The 12,730-nt window shown below is 34.8% G+C and overlaps 1 protein-coding gene across 1 annotated transcript in view; it reads right to left on the bottom strand.

Annotated features, from left to right (window-relative positions):
* Positions 1-12,730, bottom strand: part of Ssrp (structure specific recognition protein) — a 58,420-nt gene that overhangs the window by 41,568 nt on the left and 4,122 nt on the right. Inside the window, exon 2 of the mRNA XM_089232264.1 lies at positions 873-1,058. Coding sequence (XP_089088390.1) covers positions 873-1,058 — 186 coding nt within the window. The remainder of the gene's footprint in view (positions 1-872; positions 1,059-12,730) is intronic.

The raw sequence follows: 12,730 nt of genomic DNA, 5'->3' as shown, positions 1-12,730 counted from the left end.
TGATTCTCATTTATTTGTTCAACAAATAAATTAATTTTATAGATACTATTTCAACTATACTTAAAACACCGCTACCATGTTTAACTGTTGTAAAAAAGTTTTTATTCATATTACCACACATGGGGACATATACTTCTAGAGAAGCACCTGGTGTGGTCACATGTCACACGGGACATCTGTGGTCAATTCAACTGAATAATAAATACCTGAAATAACTTACCATGGTTGTTTGCAGTGCATTTGCAATGTAAGAAAATAAAATGGGCTTTCCCCTCAATACAATATGGGCCCCAGGGCTAAAGCCCTCTGAATTCCTACATGGTATGGGTGAGCCTCGATGTCAACTAATGGCCTCTTGAAACAGTGATCGGTCTCATCTATACATTTTCAATGAAGTTCAATGTATGAGCAAGATATGTTATAAAAAGAAAAAAAAACTTCTCATTTTTCGCAGCTTCTCACACACATAGTTGTGTTTGTCTTACACCACATATGGCAATGACAGGGCAACACTAAGTTTTCTATCTTCTCTGGCATTTGCACCTATTCTCATTTAGATGGGCCTGGAATTGTGGGTGGGGACTTTCTCTAATAATAATTAAAATTCCTGATATATATATATAATTACAAGATTTTAAAACATATATAAAGTCTTTTGAAGTTCTCCATGTTTAAAATGTCCAAGTTCTACAGAATATAGCCTCTATAATTCACGAACAAACTTTAAACAATGCTAAAATAAGCATTTGTGACAGGAAAAATTCAAAAAATGTATTTTTATAACAAACAAATTTTAAAATAGGCAAAAATAGACATTTGTGGCATTTCGCCTGAACTTCCGGACTCTAAAAATAACGCATTAAGATACTCACATTCTCCACAAAGCCACCGAATCTGTATAACTGCCCATTTTTGGCCATCAGACGCAATCCAAACGTAGATGCCATCCTTTGCCATTTCACGCTTTCTATATCTGAACCTTGAACTTGGTCCACTTTTCCAGTCTTGCTGTTCTTGAAGACAACGACTTGACTGCTCAACTTTAAACGTCCTACATGCTACATGAAATACAAGAGAAATTCATCTAATAGACATCATTTAAAACATTTTAGAAAATGAATTTAACTATCATTTATCGATTAAGTTAAAGTTTTCACATGGCCACAAAACCCTCAATGTTAAAGGGTAATCCAAATAATGATACGCCTAAGTTTATCATTAACTGCTGAACATTAAACTAATCAAGATCAGACTGTTCAATATGTAAATAAAAAAATTCGAAGCTAATCCTCTAATCGGGAAAGGCGATTGAAGGACATTCACATAAAGGCAATTGGGTGAGTATCTTATTACATACTTCACTTGTCCTTTATTACATCCTTTAGGAATCAAACCATAATTCAAAAAAATGGAGTTATATTCTCACTATGATGATTTGTATCACACTCAATTCATTTTCATTATAGCGCACTATAGACCAGGGTTGTTTGGTTTAAACCACGTTTGTTTTAACCAAGTGGTTTTTTTCAAAAAATCAAATAAAAGTTGCCTAAATATAATTTTTTTCCTTGAAAAATATCATATTGGTTCATTATTAGCCAAAATGTTTCATTTTTACCACATTTTATATCCTTGGGGTACATTCTGATGGTATATCTTTAAATGGCATAAAATGGTATAAGTGGTTTTTTTCAAAAATTCTCATAAAAGTGGCCAGAATATATATATATTTTTCATATGAAGTATCTTAGTCATTTAAAGTTATATATAAAAGCCAAAATTTCTCATTCTTACACCATTTTCTAACCTTTGGCTACATTCTGATGCTCTCTCTATCTTAAGCAAATTCATGAATAAGGATTGCATCACACATCTAAATGTAGTGGTGTATTATCTCACAGGGTTTCTTTTTCCCTTCACAAAGAAGCAGCTATAGTAGTGACACCATCATGCTAGGGGCAGGTGGTCCAATAATCCAATAAAGACACCAGCTGTCCTTAAAGGACAAAGACTAGTGTACTAGTTGTTACATTACCTCACATACATTTTCATTTTCTTTCCCATAAGAAGTAGCACATCTCCTACTGTATATCTCTCAGTCTTAATATTCAATAGTTGTTTTTTTTTTATACTTTCACACACACACTGTTAAGCCCAGTTAATCAAGATTCTACTGTATAGTAGTAACAGATTTATGAAAAATAATCAGCTATATACAGGGTGATTATAATTTAAGTTTTGATTCCAAAACTATACAATAAGTACTGATCATACAAATACAATGCCACAACAGGCAAATTGCCCAACGAGGTGGCTGACTTAAGAACATCATGGATCCCCGAGAAATATTTTGGAGGCCCTACCTACTACTGCTACACCACACATGCACCCCGCGGAACCCCCAACGAATCGGTACATGCAGGAATGTGCGTGTACGTGTAGTGAAACTTGACGTGAAGTTTTTTTTTTGTTTTCTCTGTAATGCTTGTTATGTGTAGTGCTGCCATCTGCCACCAGTTTTTCTAACTATGAGTGAAGTGTTATGATTGAATGATTTATCGTTGTAGGACTGTTGCTCTCTGTGGCGAGACTTTTTAACGGGGAGATCGGCTCGCATTTGCACCTTGAAGTTGGGAAATACAGAAAACCAACTTCAGCCGACCACCACTGTGGGGTTCGAACCCGGATCCTCACATCGCGAGTCTGTCACTATAACCACTCGACCACCACAGCGGCTGAATGACTTGAAAATTTGCATGGATACTCCTGAAGCAATGGAAGTTTCTTTCGCAAAAGAAAAAAGTGCAAAATGTGCAAGTAGATGATGCTGCACTTGGCAGCAGTATAATCTATTTTGTGCAACCAAATCATTTCGGCACTTCCACAGCATCAGTGTGTATGGATAGAACTTCTATCAAGATGCACATTGCAATACCAGCAAAGCAGCTGCTGAAGACCCATTTTGACAGAATGCACCTTAACCCTTGCAACATCTGGCTGTGAGTGTAGCTCAAAATGTTATAAACAGTGGTCAGATTGCAAACTTTGGTGAATTGCAATCTCCAGCACATTTTCTATATGTTAGAAGTTCCTCAGGAATATTAATGGGGGGGGGGGGGAGACGTTTGGTTTAATAAAGCTGAATTGCAAGCACATCCACATCATGACCATGGCATACTCTGATTCTGTTGTTGAACAACAATTTTTGTGCTTTCAACCTCAGGTTGGACAACATATTTAACATTTCTTAAGTAAGTTGTAGTTATTTGTTTAATTACTTCGTTTTTTGTGATGTTTCCATGAATTATGAAATCGTGAAATGCCAGTAGTGGGGTAATCAATTAAGGTATCATTTTGCCATGACTGGCTATCGTTTCCATTCTGCGAGCAAATTTCCCACATGTTGGATGATGTCATTAATTTTACATTTTTAAGTATTTCTTCCCCTTTATCAAATAAAATTGAATTTTTTCAGTAATATTCATGTCGATTTTCGAGTCATTCTGACAATCGTTCTTTTTTTACAGCGTTTTGAAATCAGAACCTTAGTTATAACCACCCTGTGTATCGTAAATCATTGCTAGTTAATCTGCATTATTTATGCTTCATTAAATACATTATATTCACCTAATTTTTATTACTTTTTGCAAAATAGCTTCCTAATTAAGTATACTGAAAGTAACTGGAGAAAAACCTTTATATATTATATGATTAATAATAACATTAAAAGAATTTTCAAACACACAGTAATTCATTGAGTTAAGCAAAAAATAATTAAATTGCAAAAGTTGGTTTTTGTTAAAATGTAATAAATTATAATTATTAATTAGCATGGGAATAGTGTTAATTACATTAATAAACATTTTATTTTAGTTAATTATTGGAAGTTTGAATGATTTTTCAGAAATTTCATTGTTTTTAATATTAATACTATTTAAAACAAAAAATTGGTTTAAACCAAAAAAACAGTTTTTTTTACAAACCCTGCTATAGACAGTCTACACAGCCCCCAAAACAGAATGTTTAGCTTTTTTTTCTGCAATAAAAGCCCTCAGCTACCTGGAAATGTTCTGCAGTAAAAATTTTCATCATAGTATTTACAACACTTTTCTTGAAATTCTTCCAGGTATATATTCTGCATATTCTGCTTTGGGACTACAGGGTAGCTTGAAAAGTGGTGGGAAAAAATTTGAGAACCAAATCCGTCATATTGTTACGAAAAATATTGGTAACATAATTTTTAATAACCCCTCAGGACAATAATCTCCTGTTATTGAATAACTTAATAATCTCCAGTTATCTTGACATTTCAGATTGTCAAACTGGAAATGTCAAGATATGCTCAAAGCTTCTAGATTTATCTAGAAGGTTTCAGTACAATGGCGCCGCCAACTTCGAAATTAAAATAGAATTTTGTGGAATATTCTTTTTCAAGTTTGGACCATACCTATAAATAGTGAGGCGATCTCAAGAAAAGTGAAAGTTATTGGACTTTACACTCAATACGAAAACTCTCATCTGGTTAGCGTGTATCTCTGCTTGTAAATACATGTAAAAATTACTGTTCTGTGAATACATTTTAACGTTCTACAAAGTGTTTCCCTCTTCTGCTTATTTCAAGGACTTGTGAAAAATTATCCGGAACAATATATTAAAACCCTACGAATACTGTATATATACCAGGGTTTGACAAATCCTAGCCACCAGGTCGCCATAGTGACTAAAAAGTTAGTATTTGCGACTGAAATTTTCTTTGTGTAGTTACTGAATTAGAGTTTGAAAACCCCCATAAAATTTTTGGAATTTATAACAACATGAAAAAGGATCACTATACCCTGAAAAAGTTGAAACATTATTTTATGCCCGTTTTTTACTGGGTAAAATTTTTTTGGCTCTTTATAAAATTATTCTGGCACCTACAGTTTCTGTGATTGAAAAATTGGGGAAAAATCCAGGTATAAGTCATTTTTCATATAATTTTTCCATCACCAAAAACGATCCAAATTAATGTATTCTTTGACTATTAGACCTTAGACCTTCTTCACATGAAGATACTCAAATCGATTACTCGAGTAGTTTTTCGTTGGGGGGTTCCGCGGGGGGGGGGGTGCATGTGTGGTGTAGCAGTAGTAGGTAGGGCCTCCAGAAAAATGGCTCGGGGGATCCATGATATTCTTAAGTCAGCCACCTCGTTGGGGAATTTGCCTGTTGTGGCATCGTATTTGTATAGTCTCGACTTGAACAAGTCAAGTTGCCTGTTCTCCCTTAAATTGCACAACTAAAAAAATCTCAAAGCCAGGGAAACAGTAAAAACAACAGTCTTTTGTTCACTTCCTTATTTCCCTATACCTCATGAACGGAAATGAAAAAACAAATCAAATATTCAGTGATGAAGATATTATAAATTATCTCCGCTATAAAAGGATAAATAGAAGAAAATTACGGATATGCCCACAGGACCATCTTAACCCTTTAAGCAGTTTTCAAATTTTTTCTGATCTGCATATTATAACTGCCACAGTGGAAATCACTAGAAACTGTAGAAATTGCCACCTATTTTAAAGGAGAATTTTTTTTTGTGATTGTGCGAGCTAATAAATGCCCCCCCCCCTCCCAAATACACAATGATATTAAAAAACAAGAGGAAAGGAAAAACTATCATTTTCTGTTATTTATGCTGGATGCAAGAATGCTATGCTACCTCGAAGGGAAAGGAAAAAACATCCATTCTCTACTCCTTCTGTTATCAGACTTTAAACAAAAGCTGACTCTGCCCACTGGCAGTTGATTGACAAGATGGGGGGGGGGGGGAAGAAAAACATGTTATCAAAACGTACAATGGTATCCGGGTTCAAGGTTGCAGATATGAGAGAGAGTTTTGCGACATCACATACCTTTTAACACAGAAAAAAGTTAAAATATCATTAAAAATACTATTTAACCATTGATTTATTGGTCCTCAGGGATAGGACATTTCAGGTCCGTATCAAAAACGCCCTCTCCACCAGACGTCCACTAAAGGCATCTATTTGTCAAGGGTCGGTAATTGGCCCAATACTCTTCAATATTTTTATTAACGATTTTCCTGCTCCACAAAGAGGAATCTTAGCTTCTTATGCTGACGACTCGAAAATCCTTATGGCATCTAGGGACCCTCAGCAAGCTCTGAGGAACTTGCAAGAAATGGTCCGAAGGGTCGAGATCTGGTGTCAGCTACATGCAGTGGTCTTAAACGAGGGTAAATGCAACTTTATATGGTTTGCAAGGAGATAACTCCCTCCGAACACCACTATCACAGTGGGGCAGACCATATTACAACCCAAGTCTCAGACAAAATATCTTGGTGTTATTTTGGATAAAAAGCTCAGTTTCAAAGCTCACATTCATGAGGCAAAAGTTCGAGCCGCTAAGGCTGCAGGACTTCTAAACAGAGTCTGTTACACACGCTCTGCACTTAGCCTCAAAAACAAAACCATTATGTACAAGTCAGTCATTAGACCAATTATGTGCTATGCAGCACCATGCTTTTCCACAGCGAAACCCTCTGTCATCAAACAATTACAAGTGCAGCAAAATAAAATACTTCGGCGATATACCGGGGCACAATGGTATATCAGAAATCTTGACATAATGAAGGATTTGAACATTGAAACCATACATGACTACTTAGTCAAACTATGTAGAGGATATTTCGATAGAGCTGAAACATCAGAATATCAGCACATAAGAGACATCTCGCCTTATCCTGCGGTAGAGGTGTTGAGGTTTCTTCGACCTAAGAACATACTGGCCTGATATGGCCCAATGAATTGGTTTAGTTTTGTAAAAAGTGTAAATAGTTCTAATTCTTTCTTCATTGATTGGGAGCATAGTGTTGCATATATACTGAACGCCTACCAATATTTATCGCATTTAATCTTGTATCCACGTGTAATCATATATATTGTATTCACGCCATTTATTAGAATGAACATATATATACTCTTTTGTAACCATTAGGTGCAGTATTCCACTTTTTTGTCAATTATTTGCTGAGATAATTGACTGATTTTGTAATTGTGTATAAAATGCGTTCTTGAATTTTGATACTTCACCTCCTTCGGACATAGCTCTACAAATTTCAAATTTCTGTGATAAGTAAGCCACAACTTACCGAATTCATTTTTTTCTAATATGATCTGAATTAATTTGACGTATACTGACTCTCTGAGTACAGCATGGGCTGTAAATTTTATTATCTTTTATTGACACGCCTCTTATACACTTACACTCACACACTCAACTATCACATACAAACAGCTTTTTAACTTCTTCATCCAGCTCGTACGGAGCAGCATCAAACAGGGAAGCTTATGGGAGTCTTAAAGACTCGGTACGCCCTGAGAAAATGTATCTACCTCAGTCAGTCAGTCAGTCAGTCAGTGATTTATTGGAAAATTTTTTTCACATATTTTTGATTAAATATGCTATCCTATGCTGGTATAAAATTTTACATATCTTTAATGCTTAACTTCTTAAAAAAATTCAAAAAAATACATTAAAAACAGCCTGCGATCATGATAAAATCACATGAAATCAATGTAACCATACAATATTGAAATTAAAATGAAGAAAACGGCTCATTTCATAAAGTTAGCTAAAAGATTTAAGATCCATTCATAAATATTTGATTTATAAAAAAATAATTTTTTTTTAAATTTAAATTAAATTTTATATAAGAATGAATCAATAAAATTTCAATCTTTCAGTTCATTTTATGAAATTAAGTTTTCTTTAATTTTTCTTCATTTTAATTTTAATATTGTATGGTTACATTGATGTCATTTTATCACGCGTACAAGCTGTTTTTAATTTTTTTTTTTCAATTAAGTATTAAAGATATGTAAAATTTTACACCAGCATAAAATAGCACATTTAATCAAAAACATGTGAAAAAAAAATTCTAATAAATCAATTGTTAGGAAGTATTTTTAATGATATTTAACCAGGGTTGGCAGGTTTTTGACACATGGTAGTTTTTGATGGTTTAAACCGCAGTTTAAACTGCCAGTCAAAAACCTCAAATATTGCTTTTTGACATAAAAATTCCCATTGGAAATACACACATTAATTGCATGTAATGTTTAAAGTGACTATGCTATACAAAGAATAAATATTTAATATGATTGTAAAATAATTTTCTACTCTTGACAGAATTATTTTGGACAATATATAGGGTTTTTTCTTATAAAATTTTAATACAGCATAACATGAACACTGAAGGGAAAAATTACGGAATGATTTGACATTCTTTAATTCAAGATGATTTTCGACCTTCAAAAATTTGTTCAACTGCTTGTATATGTGCATTGATATAAACCATCTGCTGTACTCTTTTTACAACAGATAAGTGTTTAAAAAAGTTTATTACATCATACACGTAATGTTGATTTCTGTTGTTATTAAATTATCTAGATAATCACTGTTATTTAAAACAATACTATTATTGTGCATAACATTGAAATATATCTAGCAATCAAAATACTAAATTGTAGGGCTAAAATGTCATTTAATTTGGCAATGCTAGCTTGTATATGATGCTTAAGAAATTCCCGTAACTTATCCTTAGTCAAACTTAGTTATTCTTACTTTTGCGCTATGATATGGTATATATTTACTAGCATTTATAATGCAATAGTTTTCCAATTGAAGCTATATTCAAACGTGCAAAACAAATGCTTTTAGTATCAAGTCCTGTCAGCTCTGCTTTGGTTGAAAATACTCTTTAAAACTCTGAAGATGTGTGTTTTTAGATGAATGAGGAGTAAAAAAGAGGAATAAATGAGTTTAATTAGTATATTAGCAGATGCTGAATGAGAATTTTTATCGAAAACTGATGATTTCAATTTTAAATTTAGCGTGATTGTAGTTTTAAAAGACAAGATCAAAATTTATTGTCTCCACTATGAATAGTAGTTTTTTGTATTCTTGCAAGCATCAGCTCATATCCTCACAAGTACCATTGGAGAGAAGTTTCTACAAAAACAATGAACAGTATAATCAAAAGTAGTTTCAAAATCTGTGTGTGTGAATAACCAAAAATATACGTTTAAAAAAATGATACGGTCCAAGTGAAGAAATAACAAGTTTTGGCAATTATTATGATCAGCATATTAAATTGCTTGAATTGGGCAGCCTTAATTTCTTAACCTATTCGTATATACTGTATGTTTATCTCTACCGAATAGGTAAGCAAAATGAATAAATTACATTTTTATAGCATCTATTAATGTTATGTAGTCACAAAAAGTATTCGATTAAAATTTGATTAATCGAATAAAAAATTTTGAGTAACCAGAGCATCCTAAGACCTCAGGCAAAGTGATTTTTCTGAGGCCACCTGCCTGGCCAGACATTGATTTTTCATTTTAGAAAACCGTAAACCCTGCAGCGCTTTCAATACCTTCTGCATAAATTTAAAACATATGATTCTGATGATCATCCGATTCAAATAAAAATTTTTTTAGCAATTTCCAGCTGGAATAATTTTCTTTTCCCTTCAGGATTGTATATAACTGTGGTCTACCACCATACCTAGCACACGAATATGGAAGCTATGTCAGATTCATATTGGTGAATCTAACAGTTTGCTTGAGTGTTCAGTGTAGTGAGTGTCTTGTGTTCAGTAGGTGCTGTATCCATCCTCCAAATTACTGTGTGGATTTGCAATTTCATATGTGTGTGTTGTACGTCTGCTAATCATCAGAGCAGGGCAGCTCAAGGAACAAAATCTCTACCTGTACAGGACCGATTTCTGACACCCTATACTGCCCACCAATTTTTCCTTATTATTGCCTAAATTCTCCTTTCATCTAGGATTTGGCACCCCTCCTAGAGCAGCATCCTAAGTGGTCCCATATCCCAAGAGTCGCCTCTGTATCATCAGGGGTCTGTCCAGCCGAAATTTGGGTAAGGAAAACGGATCCTTCACAAAATTCCGGGACTAAAAAAAGGATGTTTCACAAAATTTGGAGGATAATAAACGGATCCATCACAAAATTCCGGAAAATGAACCCTTCATGAAAATTACGTCGTAAAAAACGAACTTTTGAGACTGCTGTGCGACAAAATTCTTATCAGTTATGACCCTAGTCGTAATAGAAAGCCATTGATCTTTTTTTTTAAGCATGAATTGTTGGCCCAACACCACCACCCCCTCTCCCATAGATGAGTAATCTTATCTATAGAAGTTGTTGGCTGGATACCGGAAAACATGACCTTGAAAAGGCGACTGGAGAAAGAGCGTGACCCTGAGAGGGCTTTCCTTGTTTCTAGGCTTCCTGTTAGGACATTCCGCTGGTTGACCACGGATTGACCGTGTGCAATATTTTATCGCACAACCTATGCCATTATACAAACGCTTTAGCCCCGCACTTCTCCTCAAATGGTCTTTGAATCACAACCTCTTGTTAGTCGTAAAATCGGCGTAGTTGATGCTTATTGTAGAATTGGATTTTTTGTGCACGTTTTTTTTTTCCTGTATTGCGCTTTCATTTTTGAAAATTTAAAATGAAGCGTGGTCGACCACCAACAGTTTGAAATTCAAGGAATAGCGATTACAACACATTAAAAAAATACGGCCAACTGACGTTCGGGGATGCAGCTCCATAACATCGTTTTTTAAACGAGAATCTGAAAACGTCAGATACAGATAATTCCAATTGTGCTAACCAGGAAAAAATTACTGAAACATTGCTTCCTTCATCGGTTTCGAACCACGCTGTCGAAACCTTGGAAACAGCGCAATACATTACCGATTTATCAGAAGCGATGAAAAATATTACCAATTTATCGGAAGCTCCGAAAGACATTTTGGATTCTTCGAAAGACATTGCCGATTTGTCGGAAGCGGCGGAAGAGATGGCCGATTTATCGGAAGTGGCGGAAGACAATTCCATTTCTTCGAAAGACATTACCGATTCATCGAAAGCGATGGAAGACTACTGATTTATCTGAAGCGCTGGAAGATGCTACGAATTCGTCGGTAGAGCCAGATTTTAAGAAAATTTCATCTACAGAAACTAGAAAAATGGGACCAAAAGTACCGAATTTGTTGAACATCGCACGTTTTGAGAAGCTTCACAGTTGGCTATGTTACAGCATTTCTGCATCTGGCTTTCTTTGCGAAATATGTTCTACATTTTTTGATAAGGGACCCTGGATTGACCAAAGGGTGCAATTTGGTGATCACCCAACACGATGTGTCAACAAGCATATATATAGCCAGAAACACAAACAAGCTGTGAGTGCATCAGAAACTGCATCCAAAAATCCCTTGTATTTGTTTACAGAAAAAACTGAAATTGCTGTGCAGAAGACTAAGGAAAAAAATTTGAAAGTTTTAACAAAATATAGACCTATAAAGATTTTGTACTTCATGATAAAAAAAATGGGCAGTCTCCGATAATTTTTCTTCTGTAGTTAAGTTCATTGGTGAGGATCTTGGTGACAAAGAAATAGAATGCCACCTATCTATCAAATGTGTCAGTAGACAATCATACAGAGGCAATATCTTTGTATTCAGAGAGGAAAACTTTGACGGCTTTGCAAGTAGCCACTTACTTTACATTGATAGCTGATGAGGCAACTGACGAAGCACAAAGAACACAGTTGGGTTTAATAGTGCGTTACAAGATAGCTGGAAGTCCTCTCAGAGAAGAGTTCCTCAGTCTTGTGAACCTAACTGCGACAAATGCAGAATCTGTTACATCTGCTATTGAGAAGTTATTGATAGCAAAAGCGATTCCAATCACTAACTTGCTGTTTTTAGCTTTGGATGGAACTGATGTGATGAGTGGAGAAATATCAGGTGTACAAAGACGTATACGACACTTGGCACCTCATTCTATTTATGTCAACTGCAGAAAGACTAGCTTTAGTGTTTGTCCATTTGATAAAAAAATATCCCATTCTACAGGCTGTGGATGCTGTTCTCATAAGTTTATGGAAGCTTTTTCACTACTGCCCAAAGAAACAGCAAGTGTTTTTAGATATTCAGAAAAATGTGTATGGTGTAGATGTTTTAAAAATGTAGAGTGTTTCGGTTATGCGGTGGTTATCTCATGGACTTGCATGCCAACGAGTGATTGATAGGTTCCAACAGTTGATTGAAATGCTCGATAATCTTTTCTCAAAGACTCAGGAGCCTGAATTGAAGGGGATTAGAGAGCAACTTCTGAATACAGATGTTCTCCTATGTATTCTGTTCTTGGCTGACTTCCTCAAAGTTATAAACAGATTTAGCTTGTGACTTCAGGGCTCTACAATCATGTTTAGCTCTATTAATGCAAATGTTCTAGTTGTTTGTCAGGAAATTGAAGTGCTTGCAAATGATTTACATACAGGGGAACACTTCAAGCAGTGTAAAGATCTGTTGTGCTTCTCCCAAGAATGCACTGAACTTAGTAAGAAAAAACGAAGCAAGAAAAAGTATGGAATGAGTGCAGACAGCATAATCCAGGAATTTAAGGAAAACTTTGTTCACAATTTTATTTGTGATTTTCAGGAAAAAATGTCAGCTGCATTTGGTGCGAAAAACAAAATATTAAATGCCTTTGATATATTTCACACAATGAATTTAGATTTAAAGACAGTGGAGACTCCTGAAGAATGCCTGGATATATTATTGTCATTTTATGGTGGAGAGCAGCGAAATGAATTTCAGGGGACTGTGAAAATATCGGAACCCATA

This window comes from Pholcus phalangioides, unplaced genomic scaffold, assembly GCF_987345545.1.
Source record: "Pholcus phalangioides strain wild (caught in Gottingen) unplaced genomic scaffold, Ppha-v1.0 ptg000005l_1, whole genome shotgun sequence".
Lineage (NCBI taxonomy): Eukaryota > Metazoa > Arthropoda > Arachnida > Araneae > Pholcidae > Pholcus > Pholcus phalangioides.
This window is presented reverse-complemented; position numbering and strand designations above follow the sequence as displayed.